We start from the raw sequence: 20224 nt of genomic DNA on the forward strand, positions 1-20224 counted from the left end.
ACACTTACCAGAAATCAGCAAAACTAGTTTCTCAAACTAATCACACCACTAAGTGAATGATACTGCACAGGATACCGGATACAGGGAAAAATCAATTCTTGAATTTCTTACACAGAAAAAAATGCAGATTTGAATTGAAATAGGACAATTTTTAGATTTCCATTGTTACTGATTTTTCCCTTAATACTAAATACTTCTATATTTCTTTCAATTATATAACTAGAATTTTAGAAAAATTAAAATTAAGAGGAACAATCATTTGAAAATGGAAATAAAAGGTGGCAACTTATGTTTCCAGATGTGATCTGTCATTTAGTGACAGTTTTATCTAATTAGCATTTGGGGGAAAAATCCTATTAAATTTGTTAGCCACAGACACTTTGAAATCTCATGTACTTGGTGGCAGTGGGTGCCTGTAGTGCGATGTGTCTAGCTAATAAAGTGGCTGAAGAGGCAGGATGGCATGGGGCTGCTTGGGGCCCCCTTCAGGATGCTGCCAGGGGGTGGCTCTCTCCTCCCTCTGGGGCACAGAGCTATAGTCTTGAAATTTGGAAAAAAAAAAAAAAAAAAGAAAGAAAGAAATTTCATGTACTATAGCACATACATCAGTAAGAGGTACATGGTATTCAGGGTAAACACAATGACTAATAAATGAATGACCTAGACTGACTTTAGAGTAACAAATTGAAGGTAATTTTACTCAGTTAGTATGCGCCAATTTCCCTTTACTGAATGGAATGGCCAAAATGTGATTTTACATTAAATGTCCCCAGCTAGAAGAAGGAATTAAAGTGAGACTAGAAGTGGAAGTTGTGGTGGAGGGGTTGGTCATTTAAAGTCTCAGGCAATATTCAATGTTCCAGAATTCTGAAGCAAATTATGCATATCATAACAAAAGATAAAGCTACCAAACTCTCTCAAAGCAATGATTTCAAATAAATATTCTGTAGTTCTCCATTTTAAGCAAAGAATGAAACCGTAATTCTGGATTAATATATCTTACGTTTATACATATTAAGAGATCTATTACTTTTACTAAAGACTACAGCCCTTCCATCTCAATTTTATACTTGAGAAGTTAAGTAACCTGATTAAAGTCATATACTTGATATTTAAATCCAATACTGTCTGGCTTCCCCATTTATATCTTAGTGCTATGGTAGTCTAGAAACTGCACAGGATTCTTCTATTATAAAGCACTTACTTTAATCTCTAAAAAATGTACAGCCTTTTACTAGATGATTAGCAATCAACTATATTCTAAAATATTAATCCTTAGAAGGAGAAACTTAACAAAGAATATACTTACTCATGCCTGAGCACTCTTTATCACCATCCCATACATTAGAAACAGCATGTCCGGTCAGTAAAAGGTTAATTAAACTTTGACTATTAACAAAAATTAAAAGTCAATTAAAACATGAACAAAACTAGCTTTCAAATCAATTAACTGCTATCTTAAAGATAAAGCAAGGACTTTTTAGAATTATTTTTTATTATTCTCCTTGATACATTCTTACAAGTATAGGGATTTCTTCTCCGACCCTCTTTTTTGGCTCGTTATTTTCCCCTCCCACCATTTGTCCTCATATTATTATAGCATATTACAGAATATTATTACAGCATATTACAACATATTATTAAGTTATGTTGCTTAAAAAACAAAACTAGGGAAAACCTGACTTAGTCCATCGTATGTACTAGGCTTTGTTAAATGTATTATTAAATGTGTCACACATCTATTGTTCCACCTATTAATACAAATTTATCTAGTTTACTCAAGATACTGTAGATAAATGGATTAAGAAATATTACACAGACTTCAATATATATGCAAAATCTTTAAAATGTATATATTAAAACTGTTTCGCTTTGATGGAATAGATCAGTTTTAACTTCTGAGGTAAAAAGATCTAAAAAGAAGAGTCATAACATGGTTTAACTGTCATCCTTTCATCGACTTTTTGTAAAACCTAGCTATAAAAAGCCTAAGAGGGAAGGCAGAGCCAAAGAGGGAATTTACTTTCTTGTAAACAGAGAATAGACAAAAAATATACTTATTTATACTAAGTCAAAAAGTAAACTTCATCTTTTAAAAAAAACTTTATAAGCAAAATTTAAGGCAAAATTGAGTTGTCATCTTAAAATATTTGCCACAAATGAAATCCGTTCATAAACCCCAATTACAAGCCAATACTACACAAAGCCTGAGTGCGCTACTGACGCAGCCACATTTTACCTGACGTTTCTAAATCCTACAGCCCAGGGAAGAAGAAAGAGACGTCAGCAAATACCTGCCATGTCCGTAGACAGGATCTATTAAAGGTTCACTCGCATCTTCAATTTCATTTTTTATGTTTTCAATGCCCTAAAGAAAGCAAGAATGTATCAGATTTTAAAAAGAAAAATAAAAGTTATGATAGCATTTTTAACATGACCAGTTTGTAATTTAAATTAATTCCTCAAAGAACATTTTTTTCCTCTCATGGGCTCCATTTAAAGAACACAACTAAACTGTTTGATAATGGACCTAACAAAAGTTAATCATCATTTAACTTTTGGCTAAATAGACATGATGGTTATTCAAGAAGCTTATGAAAAATGAAATTAAAATGTTTATTTTGGTGTAAAAATTGTTGACATCTTTGTATCTAAGGAGTCGCCAAAACAGCTGGAAAATGCATATTATGAAAAAACTACGCAATGATTTCCAAAATTTTTGCACATCAAAATAAATCTACCTTTTAATTCCATTTTATAATGAGTCTTATAAATTCATATACAAAAGATAAAACATGGTACAGAAAAAAAAAGGCAGAGTTTGTTCTGATTAAGCTTTCTCACAAATGTTGGTAAGCTGGGGGCCAGTATTTCGGTGCAGGTTAAGCCACCACATATAATGCTGGCATCACATTTGACAGCTGTCAAGTCCTAGCCATTCCACTTCCAGCTCAGCTCTTTGTTAATACACTTTGGAAAGCCAGCAGAAAATAGCACTATTGTTTGGGCCTTGCCAACTCATGTGAAAACCCTGAATGGAAATCCAGGCTCTTGGGTTTCGCCTGGTCCAGCCTGGATTATCCTGGGTAGTCCAGGATAGTAGTTACAGCATGTGGTTAACAACTTGCATTCTCTAATACAAGGTCACTCAGTACCATGTCAATTAACTTCATGATGTTGTAAAATTTCATGTTTCTTCCTGTTGTTGAAACTGTGTTGTGGCTTTTCATTGGAGGGGATGATATTCTGCCAGCTCTACTTTCAGACCAACGATGGTCTCCAAGTGAAACTATTGAATTTATCTGGACAATGGGATGCTGGACTCGCTGAATGGTCCATGCCCACAATGATGGAATTATGACTGGTTATGAGCTACACTACTGTAAAAACATGGAGGAAATCAATATGGGGGAAGGCTTGGGAGGGGTTGGGGGAATCCCAGAGCCTATGGAACTGTGTCATGAACAAAATAATAATAAAAAACAAAAAGAAATGAGTAATCCAACCAAAATTTATTAATACAATCCAAATGACTAACTAGAGAAAAATAAGGCAGATTTGTTCTTATGAATACTAATATGAAAAAGATGACAAATTTCCAATTATTATATTTGGAAATTTCTTCTGTCTCTATGCTTCAAATAACCAAAATGATGACAATAATAAACTTTCTTGATGAACTATCTGAATCAATGTTACAGAAAGGAGAGCAGCTTGACTGTGTAAACTTTCATTTCTCAAAGAGACATGCATAATAGCATTTCTTGGACTCTTGTTTATTCTCCAAACTATTCATGGGATATATCATATATTGTGCTTAGGTCAATAATCAACAAATAAAAACGAGATATGTATTACCACACACAAAAAAAAATAGGTAATTCAGGGCCCGGCGCAGTGGCCCAGTGGATTAAGTCCTCCACTTACAAGCGCCAGAACCCCATATATGCACCAGTTCATGTCCCAGCAGCCCCACTTCCCATCCAGCTCCCTGCCTGTAGCCTGGGAATGCAGTAGAGGATGGCCCAAAGACGTGGGACCCTGCACCCATGTGGGAGACCCGGAAGAAGCTCCTGGCTCCTGACTTTGGATTGACTCAGCTCTGGCCACTATGGCTGCTTGAGGAGTGAATCATTGGAGGGAAGATCTTCCTTTCTGTCTCTCTTCTTCTCCGTGTATCTGACTTTCTAATAAAAATAAATAAATCTTTTTTTAAAAAAATGATAATCTGAATATCTACTGAGGGGCCCAGTGCTGTGGCATAGTGGCTGGAGTCCTCGCCTTGAACGTGCTGGAATCCCATATTGGGCGCTGGTTCTAATCCCAGCAGCTCCACTTCCCATCCAGCTCCCTGCTTGTGGTCTGGAAAGGAAGTCCAAGACAGCCCAAAGCCTTGGAACCCTGCACCCACGTGGGTGACCTAGAGGAAGTTCCTGGCTCCTGGATTCAGATCGGCGCAACACTGGCCATTGTGGTCACTTAAGAAGTGAATCATCGAATGGAAGATCTTCCTCTGTCTCTCTTCCTCTCCGTGTATCTGACTTTGCCATAAAAATAAGTAAATCTTTAAATAAATGAATAAATAAATATATATATGTATATATATATATGTGTGTGTATATATATATATATATATTGACAAATGTAATTACGAAAGCAGAAATCTTTTTATTTATTTGAAAACCAACATCCAGATACTTTTTAATTTTCCAAAAGGGAATTCAAACACAAAAAGTTCTAGATACTGAATAAACTGAAGATTTAAGTATTTAACCTCACCCCTTCAAAAAAATAACACAGGAAAAAAAAATTTATTGTATTGGGCCCGGCGGCGTGGCCTAGCAGCTAAAGTCCTCGCCTTGAAAGCCCCGGGATCCCATATGGGCGCCGGTTCTAATCCCGGCAGCTCCACTTCCCATCCAGCTCCCTGCTTGTGGCCTGGGAAAGCAGTTGAGGACGGCCCAATGCATTGGGACACTGCACCCGTGTGGGAGACCCGGAAGAGGTTCCAGGTTCCCGGCTTCGGATTGGCGCGCATCGGCCCGTTGCGGCTCACTTGGGGAGTGAATCATCAGACGGAAGATCTTCCTCTCTGTCTCTCCTCTGTATATATCTGGCTGTAATAAAATGAATAAATCTTTAAAAAAAAAAAAAATTTATTGTATTCACTTAACCTCAACCACTGGTTCTTTTTCATATGGAAAACTTCAGCACATCCATCAACCCCTTATATATATCAAATGGTCACTGAACTGCAACCAATAAAATTACACACTTTCCTTCATTTATTTAACTTGCAAGACAGGGAGGTATACTCAGGCAAAGAGTTTTCATTGGCTGGTTCACACCGTACTGCCCACTGGGCTGGGGCAGGAACTGGCCCATTAATGTAGGTCTCCTATGGGAACTAAAAGCAGACACAAGATTCATGGCCCAGTACTTTCATATGGGGATGCAGGCATTTCCAAATATCATCTTAATCACTATTCCAAATACCCACACCCAAACAGGATGTTTTATTTCAAGATTTAGAAACAGCAGTAAATATAAAATTACTCATCAAAGCTTGAAAAACCAAACTTAGAGGAAGAAGTATCTTCTTAAACAAACCTTTGTAAGTAACACAGAATACAGAAAAAGCAATACTCCAAATTTGTTTCCCCACACTGAATATTGGTCCAAGACAGCATCTTTTAATTCTGATAAACTTCTGAATGATCTTTTTCTGAGAGAAAAAAATAATTATGTATTAGTATCATCATGAATTGATCCTATTCAAAAATGGAAATAAATTTTAATTGCCTTACACTTTAACATCTGCACAGAACAACAGAGATTTGTGTAAGTGTCTCAAATACAAATTCGGCTATTATACGCACAATTACTACTGACAATTACCACTACATATACAACATACCACTAAGACAGAATGCCTACTTGGCAAGGACTGCTTTCATTCCTAACAGGAACTGTCTGGCATCAACACATTTGTTAACAATACAATTATTTTGATTATTTGATAATAGCTCTCTTACAAGTTTTTAAGAACAAATTTAGTTTCTGAATTTGGAAATCATCTAAAAATATATTATATATTGAAATATATATTAAAAATATATCTAAATGCTAAATAAAAGGCAAGCATTTCCAGCTTCTGAAAGAAATCAATTACAACCTTAAACCAAACACCATCTATAATTTTATCAACAGTCATCCTTACCTTTTATTTTGTAACAAAATGTAAATGTTCTAATAAAAGTATGGGCACTTTTAAAGAAAATTACAGAAAGAAACTTGGCAGATGAGAAACACCACCATCCCACATTTATCTCAAAGAAATTCATTCAGAACACAACATTAAACTTTTTAATTGCATCACTGAAAACACTCTGAACATTTTTTTAAAAAGCATCTTTCAATATTTTAGGATACATAACAATTTAAGTATATATTTACAAGTTACTCTTTACTCTTTTTGACTAAAAAGCAAATAAATCCTCAAGCAATGGATTTAAAATTCATGTTTAAGTAGTGCAGTACTACACAAATCTAAGACCTTTTCCATAGCATGGAGACTTAAAATGGCAATGTGTGCACAAGGTAAGTATTTTAAATGTTCCAATGTTACTTACTGAATTAATGCATGAAATCGCTCAAAGCCAAGCTCTTCGACAGCCAAGGCAGCTATACATAAAAGACACTTTTCAGCACTACACATGGCAAATAAATGACACAAGATACACACAGCAGGCTGTAAATATTTTCAAGCAATCAAACTTTTCCTATTCCCTTACTCTCTTAAAATTGTTTATTTTCAATTTTACTATAACACAAACTTGTATTTCAACACTTTAGTTACCATTACTGTAAGTAAAAATAGATATAATATTGAGAATGCAGAGGGGCAATTAAATACTAAACATTTCTTTTCAGATTCTAGGACAATTTATAAAACAGGTGAAATTATTGATAATCAAGTGCTTCACACATCAATACAATGTGTCCTGCACCTTTAAATAATCTTTAAATGTACAGATAAAAATGAAATTACGATAGCTTTGTCATCTTCCTTTATAATACTTAGTTATTTAAAATGCTTAGTTATTTAAAATATTTTATAAAAAGGCATAGCACTTTGAAATTACACAGGTTCAACAATAGCTTTAAGTTTGTTTCCTCATTTATTCTTTTAACCATTCCGAAGTTTTAGTAATTTATATTTACTCACAGTACAGATGTACATCCAGAAAAATCAAAGGAAGCATTTGAATCAGAGGTGAAGGTTATCTTCACTGGGCCAAACCTTTTACTGTTTTATAGGTCTGACTCTTTTTAATGCTCATAACACTTTTATCTCCATTTTACGGAAGAATTTTAGGCACAGAGAAAAATTCTCTCTCAAGCACATAGCAAAAAACAAAAAGGCCTGAGATTTGAGCCCAGATACTCAGGGTTCCAGGGAGATAAAGCCTTAATGCTAACATCAAAATATTTTAATCCATGAACAATTTCACATATATTTTACACTTAGAACAAATACATATTCTCACAAGTCACTTAGGAAAACTTTTAAGTATAAATTCAAAATGTTAAGTTTGTACTTTCAATTTGAAATGTTACATGATGTTAGATATTTCAAGGCCTAGTTTTAATTTTCTAATCACTTCTAAAAACCTCTTGGCTTTCATGGGAAACAAACTGAAATTGAACCCGAGTACTCACTACAGCAAACAACTGTGCATTAACAACAAGCAAAAATAACACACATTACACAAGCCAATGAAGTTAATGCTTGTACAGAATGTAGTATAATGAAGGGAGAAACACTTCACATTTAAAACTTCAGGATAAAATAAAAATTCTATCAAACCCTTTCCCATCTGTACTAAATGTTCTGCAGTGCTTGATTATCCTAACACTAGTTATACTATAAAAGTAGACACAGACAGAAATTTAGAGAAAAGAGGCAAGCAAAATAAAAAGCTTAGCAGGCAGGGATGGTGGAAAATAAAACACAAGAAAGAACATAGCTGGGAATAAAGGAAAGAGGAGGTAAATAGATTGTTACATGGAATAAGAATTTTAATGTGAGTTCTGTTTGTCATTATGTAAAGTAAATTCTAAAACCCTCAGGTCAAAAAACACTTCAAATGTACACAATATTACAAATAATTTTAAAAGTTTATTTCATGTCAATTTTTAAAATGAAGCACAAGCTAAATTAGGAAGTTACAAAAACATGTCTTTTGGAGGCAAATTGAAAATAATATGCCCATATAAATTAGTTACTTAAGCACAAAAGTTAACTCATTAAGAGGCCATTTACTCTAGAACAAATTAACCTATCACTACAGCTGTAAGAGTATATTCCATCACAAGCATACTGCATAACAAAGGTACTAATGATAAAGTTTAAAAAAAAGGCTCACTGTATTTCCATATAGTAACAAACAGGTTGGCTCTAAGCTCATATTCTTGAAAACACTTTTTATTATTTTATCAAAAAAAATAATAAATTATTCATTTCTCAATATGTTAGTATTTTGATCAAAACTGCTAAACATATTTACATGTAACCAGAAAAAACTAGGAAATACTTTAAAAGCAATCATAAACAACATTTGACCATCATTCTTGTGAATATTTTCCATCTGCTATCTTTGTCATTACCAGCTCTAGCAATGCTAATTTTTTTGTGAAAGGATATATATGAAAGTCACAAAAAGGAAATAAATTTATCTGTTTAAATTTCTAAAATTACTTCTCGCAAATGTACTACTATTAGAATTTTTCCAGGCGTAAGGCATTTACAAAGCAAGAAAAGAGAAGATGCTGACAGCACAGGGATTTCCCAGCCTAAGCAGGCGGAAGTGTTCTACAGATAATCTTCTATGGAAAGCAAGACGTTTATAACAATGACAGAAATGTATAAACCATTTATAAACCAGATGCCTGGTTTCTTTGAAAACTAGTAACCTCCTCAGTTAAGAACTTGGACTACCAATTCTCAAAAAATCAGCTATTAACAATATTATCCCTGAAAACCAGACCAGAAAAGCAATTCTTATCTACTTTCATACCACCAGAATTTTCTATTTTACTGTTTACTCCAGCAAATTTTTAGGTCAATCACATTAGACTGTCAAAAATCAAAGACCAAGAATAGATGAGCATAATTTCTATAAATAATGAGAATAGTTATTATTTCACAAAGAGAAAAATTCAATCAAGGCGTGATGAACTTGGCTTAAAAGCTCCCTTAAAATACTCGATGTATACAACAATGTTCTAAAAATTCACAAAGACGACAAATAGCATGTAATGGACAATGATATCCATCACTGCTCTAAGAAGCAACTACAGTTATTTAAGAAATTGTCCCACATAAAAAATTCCCTTTCCTTCTAACAAGGCATCTGAAACAGAGGGCAAAAGGAAATAAAAAGAAAAAGGGATTTAAGAAGAAAGTTCACCTTGGGGCAAAAAAAATTTTTAAATTCATACGTTTTTCATAAACTTTCCAAAGACCATACATATGCTTTCAACTTTCTAAACAAGCATTCTAGTCTCAAAAGACATTGTTATCTGGGAGCGGCTCACTGTAACTTAAAAAAAAAAAATTGTTTTGAGAAATGTATTTTTTGCAAAAATATTATCTTCCAGGAATTGAAATAACTGAAAAGAAAATTTAAAAATATTAAAGTTCACGAATTAATTTTAAGCTAGAAAGACTATGAAAGTTAAAAATCTGTTTTTCAAATTTTTCAAGTTTTATTAAAACAAAAGTAGAAGAAATGATTTCAGTAAATAAAAATGAATCTTACAAGAATGTTCCACTTGGCAACTAGATTCTGCAGGACTTCCAGAAATACCAGCAGTTTCTTCAGTCGTCTTTCCTCTTAACCATGAAACCAAGCAATATGATCCAGAGTTGTCACAACAAGCACTTTCTAAAATATCACATAAAGTGTGACAAAGGAGTTCCTTCTGCTCTTCCTCTAAAAATGAAAACACAAATTACAACAGTTTTATCTGAAAAACAAAAAATCCTGTCACGAAAACAATATCAATATAGGTTAATTTAATGATGGAAACCAAGCATTTTCAAATGTGGAAAATTATGTAAGCAATAGCTTTAAAATTATGTTGTATAAAAACCTGTGGCTAAGGGTAAAAAATACCTCTAAACACTGTTATTAAAAAACAAAATTTTGAAAAAGGCAGAATTAAACATCATGAAAAGAAATGTTGCTGGGAATAATCTGATAATTGATCATCCCTGTCTTAAAATGCTAATGTAGCATGTAGGTCATAAAGTTTCCTTCACTCAACAACGACCTGCTAAGACTTCAACTTGTGCATTAGTCTGCAGTAGACTAAGTAGATAAGCCCCATGAGAACACCATAAACACATACACTACCACAATCTGTGACACCAGCAGGCCAATAATATGCTAGTGATTCAGGTTTATTTCCTGTTTGTTTGTTCTTAAGATTTATTTATTTTTATTGCAACACCAGGTATACAGAGAGGAGGAGAGACAGAGAGGAAGATCTTCCGTCCAATGGTTCACTGCCCAAGCGGCCCGGAGCTGAGTCAATCCGAAGCCAGGAGCCAGGAACCAGGAGCTCTTCCAGGTCTCCCACGCAGACACTGGGTCCAAAGGTTTTGGGCCGTCCTTGACTGCTTTCCCAGGCCACAGGCAGGGAGCTGGATGGGAAGAGGGGCCGCCGGGATTAGAACCAGCACCCATATGGGTTCCCAGGCGTGCAAGCTGAGGACTTTAACCACTACACTATCGTGTCGGGCCCTAGTCATTCAATTTTGAGGCTATATGAACAGTGAGAATTTTAAGAAAATAGTACAAGTATTCAGACCATTTTTTGCCATATATTAGCCACTTGCTGTTTTCAAACTGATTACTTTCCAAAACTAGGACCACTTTCTGAAATTTTCAGATAAAAGAGGTAATATGTGCAAACCTTTTATATAAAATTTTATGAGGTTCTAGTCTTTCCCAATGGAATATGAATTCTCTAATGGCAGGAATTAGGACAATGATAGAATCACCACCACAGCATTTGCAGGATTTATGACAATGCTCTGCAAAGTTGATGTACTTCCATACAAAAAACATTATAAAGTTTGTGGAAACTCTATGTCATTAATAGCATCTACTCAATGTTTAAACGCTTCCCATGATAACTACTATATTACTTTTTTTAAAAAACAGCAATACCTCGGGCCCAGTGTGGTAGCCTAGCTGCTAAAGTCCTCGCCTTGCACCTGCCAGGATCACATTTGGGCAATGGTTCTAATCTCAGTGGCACTGCTTCCCATCCAGCTCCCTGCTTGTGGTCTGGGAAAGCAGTCGAGGATGGGCCAAAGCCTTGGGACCCTGCACCCTTGTGGGAGACCAAGAAGAAACTCCAGGCTCCGGATTTGGATTGGCTCAGCTCCAGGTGTTGCGACTGCTTGGAGAGTGAACCATTGCACAGAAGATCTTCCTCTCTGTCTCCCCTTCTCTCTGTATATTTAACTTTCCAATAAAATCTTTCAAGTATTTACAAAGAAAGAGTGATACCTTAACTCTTAATTTCTGAATGAGTAGTAGATTCTAGCATCATGGCTTAGAATGGAGGTTGTTATGTCCTCATATACAAAACTGGAACTGTAATATATCCTACTTCTTCCAGAGTGCATTGTGAGGTTCACATGAAATTGTGTAAATGAAGAAAAGAACTTTGTAAACTGTCAAGTGGAATGCAAATGTTTCTTATTATCAAGTAGCACCATTCCTATTTCTGACTTCAGTCATGTTTCACATACTGACAGCTTTATTTGCAATTCAATTCAAAATTAATTGCATTATGAAAGGCATTATTCCAAAAGAGGCAGGAATAGAATGAATTCTGAAGTTTTCTCAAAATAATTAAGAACAAATAACATAAATTTGCTACTGTTGATGGTATGCTATCATTTAACATGTACCAGTGTTCACAAGAAGTCAAAAGCGGGCTCGGTGGCGTGGCCTAGTGGCTAAGGTCCTCGCCTTGATCCCACATGGCCGCTGGTTCTAATACCGGCAGCTCCACTTCCTCTCTATCTCTCCTCCTCTCAGTACATCTGACTTTGTAATAAAAATAAAATAAATCTTTAAAAAAAAAAAAAAAAAAGAAGTCAAAGGCTTTTTCCCTTATACATATTATCCTTTCATCTCTTTGCTTAGGAAAATCTTCAAAATATGGAGTCACTGTTTATGAAACTTCCTGGAACACTTAAAAATAAGTCTCACAAAAAAAAAAAAAAAAATTCTGCACTGATGACCTAACGGTTAAGATTCCTGTGTCACATATAAGAGTGCCTGAGGACACTCTAGGCTCCAGCTTCCCACTACTGCAGACCCTGGGAGGCAACAGTGATGACAGGTAACTGAGTTCCTGCCCAACCTGGGAGACCTCCCCGATTTGGGTCATTGTGGGCATATGAGAAGTAGGAGGTCTTTCTGTGTCGGTCTCTCCCTCTTAAAATTAAACTGAGAATGGAGTAAATGCTTGACCATTTCATTTTATTTATTTATTTACATTATCATTCAAAAGACAGAGATAGACACAGAGAGATCTCCTAAAATCTGATTCACTCCCCAAATGCCTGCAACAGCTGGTAACAGCCAGGTCAAAGTCAGAAGTTAAAAACTTAATCCAGGTCGCCAATATAGATGACAAAAACATAACTATTTGAACCATCACCTGCTGCTTCAGGATGCAAATTAGCAGGAAGCTGTAATCAGGTGCAGAGCTGTGACTGGAACTCAGGCACTTTGAAACAGGTTGTGGTAAATGCCTGCCCCGTGACATGGAGTCAAAGTTGTAAAAGATAGCCATCATACCTGGACAATCCCTCCAGGAAGACTTCTCAGAAGAAAACAGGAGCTTCTTCAAGAGAAATGCCTTGATAGAATTAAAGCAACTATATTAATAGAATGCATTATAAACACTTTCTCATATCACTATTTTAAAACTGGGGAAAATTAAGTTGTTTTCTCTTATTCTTTGGCCTATGTATAACTCAAATGGGTTTTTCATAATCAATAGTAGCTTCATACATTTTACTAAAAACATAGTTCCATAAACTTAATTCTAGATCTATAAAATGGTCCTACAACACATTTTCTGAGACACAGAAAAACAGATTCAAATAATGGGCACATACCTAGTAATTACAGAAACTTACTGCTTCATTTACAAGGTGAAGATCATGTAAAACAGGAACCAGTCTACGTTTTGCTTAGATTACTTGAGATAAAAGAAATCTAGATAGAAAAGTGTTCTGCTCCATTAACTTTGGTCTATGACACAAGAATACTTTTACTAGAACTTTTTTCTGTTTTAACTGAAAAATCTGTTAGACTAAGAAAAAAATTGAACTAATTTCTAACTTTTCTCTTAAGCTAGTCACTTATGTTTCACTGGTTATCTTATACTGTCAGTTCAAGGTAATACATTTGTTAATTTCTCAAAGTATAACTTGTATCTAAGATGCATAATTGAAAATGCAGATTCTTAAGAAACACTTAAGGAGTCTGAATGTCTAGGACAGAGCCAATAAAATCAGATTTCTGTGATAACTCATAAACCTGAAAGTGTTAAATATACAGATTAGGAGTACTGCTTTCAATCAAACAAATCTAGGTTTGAATCGTAGTTCTATTGCTTTACTAAGGAAAATTAAGAATCCAGGCAATAAAAGGTTACATTGCAAATTACATGGATAAAACCTCTGTAATATACTCAGCATATTACCTGGAACCTAATGAGCATTCCATTCAAATTAACAAACAGTAATACACTACAATATTTTCATAGAAGTAAAAGCTATATATTTTATAATCAAGTGTTTCTGATTTCCCCCCCAAATAACAATTACCCTAAGATGGAGCAATATAAATACACTATAAAATTTTGGCAGTAAAGTAGGACATGTATCACTTCACCATAATATAATCACCATAATCATTTTGAGATACAGTTCTTTTTTACATACTTATTTCTAATTGTACTGCAAGTGAAAAATACATGGGTATATGTTTTCCATTTGTTCATTCTTTCTACGAAATTAATACCTATCATTATTAATCCATTATTTCATATTGAGTTTCATTACTACACATCAGAATGTTTGGAAATATCTTGTTTCCATAAATAACTGAGCTTTTAAAATACAAATTTTTCCACTTTAAACATTTCTTTAGGTAACATTCACAAAATATTGCAACAAAGAATATTATTATTATGGTTCTGAATAAAATATAAAATTCCTTCCAAAAAAATGAAAGCACAAATGTGTACCACAGCAGCATGTGAATGTGCTAGCATCACACCATCCCTAGATGTAACAGCAACAATTTTAGAGTTATAAATTAGAAAAAAAAATAGTATCTAGTTGTAGTTTTGATTTTCTTAAATTTCTAGTGAGACTGAGTATCTGGATTCATTTCCTGTCCAGCATCGTTCTTTCTGTTTCAACGCATACTTACCTGCTTTTCACCACTGAGGTCTTAGTAATTACTTTTGTATCTATTTCGTAACACATTCATTGTATTAGACAAATTCCTTTATTGCTACTGTAAGTATTTTTTTGTATGGTTAAATTTTAAATTTTTATATGGTTAAATATGATTTCAGGAATAGTTTAATATGTGACATAATGTAATGTACTTTCTTTTTTTTTTTTTTTTTTTTTTTTTTTTAATTTTTATTACAAAGTCAGATATACTGAGAGGAGGAGAGATAGAGAGGAAGTGGAGCTGCCAGGATCAGAACCAGCGGCCATATGGGATCAAGGCAAGGACCCTAGCCACTAGGCCACGCTGCCGAGCCCTGTAATGTACTTTCTTTCCCATCACACTGCCAACCAGGGAAACCATCACTGATCTGAGTCCCTGCTTTATCATGATGCAATAAATCTGTGATATATTATTATATGTAATAAGATCTATGACTATTATCTTCTTAATTCTTTAACCTCCTTCTAGCAATGGTATGTCATTACTTATCATTTAATCAGTTTTAATATCTAGATTTGTTCATTTCTTTCATACTCTCAATGTGTTTAATTGACTTTATAAATGAAAATTCCTTCACTGAAAAGACTTACGTGCCTCTTAAACTAAAGCACTACATCAAAGTTACACAAACACAGGTTCAGGATTTTAAACAAAATTATTCCTTGTTACAATACACATCACTTGAAAATATAACAGTTTGGAAATACACTGGATTTTAAGTGCACATGGTATATACTAGGCATTTAACTACATTAACTCACTTTGAATAACATTGAATAATATTACTAACCAGTAATATCCATAGTAGTATCCATAACCTGTATATCCATAGTTTGATTATATGTGCAAAAGACAAAACTGCAAGTTCAGATAAGATCCTACTGGCAACCAAAATGTGCCTCAACTACTTATGACAGCTATAACTACTAACTTATACATTCTTTGTATTCCATGACTCTAACATATTAATCCTTAAATTGAGAAAAAATTTTACTAAATGTCAACTTTACTATTTGAATAAAATATTTAAAATCATAAAAAATTTAAATACCAACATGACTATAATCTATAATGACTGTTATTTGAATAAATCCAAGATTTTTTTTCCTTTAGCGGCATACGGTTTTAATAACGTAAGTCTATGCAGGATTGAGTTTTACAGATGTATTGACTATGATAGTTGAAGCATATATTCTTTATATCCAATGAATTAATGTCAATTAAACGTATTTTCAAAACATGATTAAGACTTAATAAATTTCAGCTAATAGCAACTATTGATTTTGTTCAGAATTGTTCTACATATTACAATGCCATGGGTTTGGGGGCAAGTGCCGCTCCTCACAGTGTGGCGGCTGTGAGGGGTGCCCCCGCCGGGTCGGACCCAATGCTGGGGGCTCACGCCAAAGACACTGCCGCAAGGCAGTGAACAAGTCCTCAGCCTCCCCCAGGGCGGCCAGTGCACCATGTGCCAGGCTTTGCCTGCTGGCCGCCCGGCGGCAAACTCTGAGTTTTGTTTTTTTTTTTTTTTTTTTTTTTTTTTTTTTTTTTTAAATGGAAAGAGGAGATGTGTCCTTTTTTTTTTTTTTTTTTAAAGATTTATTTTATTTTTATTACAAAGTCAGATATACTGAGAGGAGGAGAGACAGAGAGGAAGTGGAGCTGCCGGGATTAGAACCAGCAGCCATATGGGATCAAGGCGAGGACCTTAGCCACCAGGCCACGCTGCCAAGCCCAAACTCTGGGGTTTTTTAAGATATGTTTGCTGCCTGGGGAAACCCATGACTAAGTCCAATTTTAGTGAACAGTGACTCTTGGGTGATTCCCAATGACAGGGGAAAGTTTTAGGCATGCATGGGGACTGAGACCTGGTGGTTTGGAGGGAAGTACCGAGGAGACAATTACGGTTAGATAGATATACCAACCCAATTCGGAATACAGAAATGGCCTGTTTGCCTGGAACATCACTGATTGTCACACACCAGCCCACACCAATGCTATGGATGGGGTCTCTTTGGCAGTGATGGGTACCATTACCCAACTGTTTGGTGGAGTGGTGGAGTGGTCACATTTTGCAGGGTCAAGACTCTATCTAGCATGCGAGAGAACTTGGTCTGGGGGTAGACTCTATGGGGATGTGTGGGCCTAACCGTGTGGAAATACAAATTCCCCTGGTTAGCTCGCAAGCTGGGGTTGGGATGGACTAAGCTAGATGTGACCATGCCACCTGCCATCACACACGGGTGCAGGAACCAAAACAGTCAACGCAGGTCAAGGCAGCAGCACCTGAAAGTCCATCCTTTAACAGGATGTGGGGTGGGCCATACTGCCACTGGAAGGGGACAGAATGGACAGGGCTGAACAAACCTTAACTCACAAGAAACAACAGAAATCAGGTTGGAGCACAGGTCATGCCAAGTAGGTCCTTGCACCTACTGATCTGCGTAAGACAGGGATGCTAAGCCACAGCATCTAAGGGGACAGGACAAGAGAGAGGCCCTACCAAGCTGAATCTGAGCAACCACTGGCCCTCACAAGATCTAAGGCTGGGAATAGGCCCAGTTGGGCAGCTAAGGGGATACTCTAGCTGGGTTGAGTTTCCCACCAATGAGCGCATGGGCTGTAAATGGGGCTGTGTTCCAATCAGGATACGAGTGTAATCCCACTTGGCACAAGTGTGGACTGGGAATGGAAGCACCAAGCTGGGCCAGACTCCAACACCATCTGGTGCTCTGCAGGACCGGGGGAAATGTATGACAGACTAGGCTAGGTCTCAGACCTTACTGAACCTTGTGTAAGCTGTATGGGGGTATGGAAGAGCCATGGCTGGGTTGAAACATCCAGCAATAAGAACCAGAATGGGTTGAAGAACAGTCAGGAAACACCACTGTTCCTGCTAGGACAGGAGGTGAACTGAACAGGGCTGGCTCATGGACCCACTGGTATGCGCGAAACCTGGCACTGGGAGAGTTTCTGATGGAGGAGCCTGGGCAACTCCTCTGGCAAGACACAGTCCCTGCAGGTAAGCGCAAGAAGCACAATAGGAAACAGCCCAGAACAGGCTATGGAAATTATCCCACTGGCATACACATGGCATGGACTGGGGGCAGACCAGGCTGAACCTGTTCACATCACCCGCTGGTGAGTCCGAGCGCCAGAACAGAGTGTGGGTCGACCCAGGTTCGGTTGCGACACATACTAGTACACAATAAGGAATGCCAAGGTGAGATGAGCCGTACCAGATGTGGTTGCAGTGCCCAAACAGCACATGTGATAATCACGGGGAGGAGGCAAAACTGACAGGGGAATGAGGGCTCCCCTGCTGGACAACTACTTCCATTGGAAAGCATGAGTCGGGATGGAGGCAGATCAGAATAGGCAGGGCTGTTACACCTGTGGGCCTCATGTGAGCTAGATAAGGGAAGGGCCACGGTGGGCTGACTGTTCCGACTGGTGCGAGCAAAAACTAGAGTAGGTGAGGACTGGTTGGGCTAGCCGCAGTACTAGCTGGCAGAGGCTGGCACTTGGAGCTAATTCTGTCAAGTCAAATGCCAGAACTACCTGGAGAGAGCATAATCTGGGAGTGAGTGTGGCCTAGAAGGGAAATACTGGGCACCTCCTTCGGGGCTACCACTCTCATTGGACAGCACGAACACCAGGACAGGGGCAGGGGTGGCTGGACAGAAGGGCACCTGCCAGTAGGTGTGTGGGCTGGACAGTAGGTTGGTTGGGTTGAGCTGGGCTTCAATGCCTATCGACACGTGCGAGAGCTAAACAGAATGTGGGACAGACTTGACAAGCCTGCAGCGCGTACCGGCAAGCATGGGAACCAGGGTAGGGGGCAGAACTGGTGGGGTTATGGGGAGTCGCCCCAACTAGGCTGCAGCTCCAACTGATTTGCCTGAGGACCAAGTATGAAGTGGGCAGGATCGAGCTGGACTACAACACCCGTTGGTTCACGAGGAAGACAGGGCTGGAAACAGAACGAACCCAGCAATCCCAACGACCAGCATGAGCATAAGCTGATTGGGGTGACGGACGGTGTCGGACTCTGTACTAGCAAACTCGCACAAGAATCAGGCCTGGGATCATCTCAGATGAAGTTTCTTTGGAGATCCCTCCAACTGAACTGCTGATCTTAGAACCCCAACCATGAAGAGACTGTCAGCCAGCGGATTCTGAATAGGGTTCATTGCGATTGGAACTGAGAGACTGGCAGCAATTCAGAACTGATGAACTATCAAACTGTATGAGCAGGACTCTCAGAGCGCGCCTCCCGTTGGGGATCTGGGATGGGTGGGAGGTTGGGTGGGGCTTTTCCCTTTGTTTTTTTCCCTGACCCCAGATACAGGGTAAAATGATACTGATGTGGAAACAATGGTATTACCCACTTTCACACTGTAGCCCTTGACACTTTGTTCCCTAATCAACTAAGTAAGATTATTACAAAATAATTAAAAAAAAAAAACAGTTTATACCAAATCTCCCTTTAAAGCTTAAAAAGATAAAAAACACAGATTCAAAGTCAAAAACATGTAGATAAAACATACTTACCACAAAGAAAATTTTTGTTTTTTAACTTCTGCTTAAAATCAGTTGCCACTGATTTTATTTAGAAAGGTCAACACTATATCCTAAAATTATATGTACTGCCAATTTATTTTGAAAAGTTAAAGTTGTAGGCCATGAAAATATTAACTTCAGCTTTTTAGAAAATTCGTATTAATAGAACTGAATTATATTTATTTGGAGTATAAAATGTTATCATTCATCAAGATCTTCATCAAAGGATATGTATTTTCTATATTTTAGAAGGTGATGGAGAACCCATTACTTTTTCTTGAAAATGAGCGTCGGGCCCGGCGGTGTGGCCTAGAGGCTAAAGTCCTCGACCTGAATGCACTGGGATCCCTATGGGCGCCTGTTCTAATCCCAGCAGCTCCATGTCCCATCCAGCTCCCTGCTTGTGGCCTGGGAAAGCAGTCGAGGACGGCCCAATGCAATGGGACCCTGCACCCGTGTGGGAGACCTGGAAGAGGTTCCTGGTTCCCGGCTTCGGATCGGCGCGCACCGGCCCGTTGGGGCTCACCTGGGGAGTGAAACATCGGATGGAAGATCTTCCTCTCTGTCTCTCCTTCTCTCTGTATATCTGGCTTTCCAATAATAAAAAAAAAAAAAAAAAAAAAAAAAATGAGCGTCAACAAGATAATAGTCAACAACACATATACCACATTCATACTCATTTTTGTTAAGCATATATACAGAAATTTGCATGAGCAAAAGTTAAAAAGTTAACTGGTCATGGTTTATGATTACTTAGAGTACAGATAATAAAAACAAAAGGTAAAATAATGAAATGTTTGAATGCATCCCTCCAAGGAATTGGTGAAACAGTCTATTTTACCTGAACAGGCGCAATAACAGCACAGGGGCCACCTTCAAACTGTTCCAATGCAGAGCCCTCTGATTCACTAAACACAAACCCTAAAATGAAAGCAGGCAGCAAAGATTAAAAATATAATTAAAGTAACAGTTAAAATAATTTTCAGAGAAATCACTTACAACAGCAAAACATGTTCAAGGCATGACCTAATATTTCAGGGTTGTAAGTAAATTCTTTGAAAACAGCCAAGGATCTGTTTGTTCCCTGCCCCAAA

The 20224-nt window shown here is 37.0% G+C and overlaps 1 protein-coding gene across 2 annotated transcripts in view; it reads right to left on the reverse strand.

Moving 5' to 3' along the window:
* MINDY3 (MINDY lysine 48 deubiquitinase 3) overlaps positions 1–20224 on the reverse strand; it is an 89702-nt gene that overhangs the window by 58829 nt on the left and 10649 nt on the right. For both annotated transcript variants that reach the window (XM_058669293.1, XM_004578588.3), the window contains exons 2-8: positions 19972–20051; positions 12891–12951; positions 9825–9998; positions 6633–6684; positions 5611–5725; positions 2295–2368; positions 1310–1389 (exon numbers count right to left, since the gene is read on the reverse strand). In XM_058669293.1, the coding sequence (XP_058525276.1) occupies positions 1310–1389; positions 2295–2368; positions 5611–5725; positions 6633–6684; positions 9825–9998; positions 12891–12951; positions 19972–20051 (636 nt within the window). The remainder of the gene's footprint in view (positions 1–1309; positions 1390–2294; positions 2369–5610; positions 5726–6632; positions 6685–9824; positions 9999–12890; positions 12952–19971; positions 20052–20224) is intronic.

The sequence above is a fragment of the Ochotona princeps genome, chromosome 10 (assembly GCF_030435755.1).
Source record: "Ochotona princeps isolate mOchPri1 chromosome 10, mOchPri1.hap1, whole genome shotgun sequence".
NCBI lineage: Eukaryota > Metazoa > Chordata > Mammalia > Lagomorpha > Ochotonidae > Ochotona > Ochotona princeps.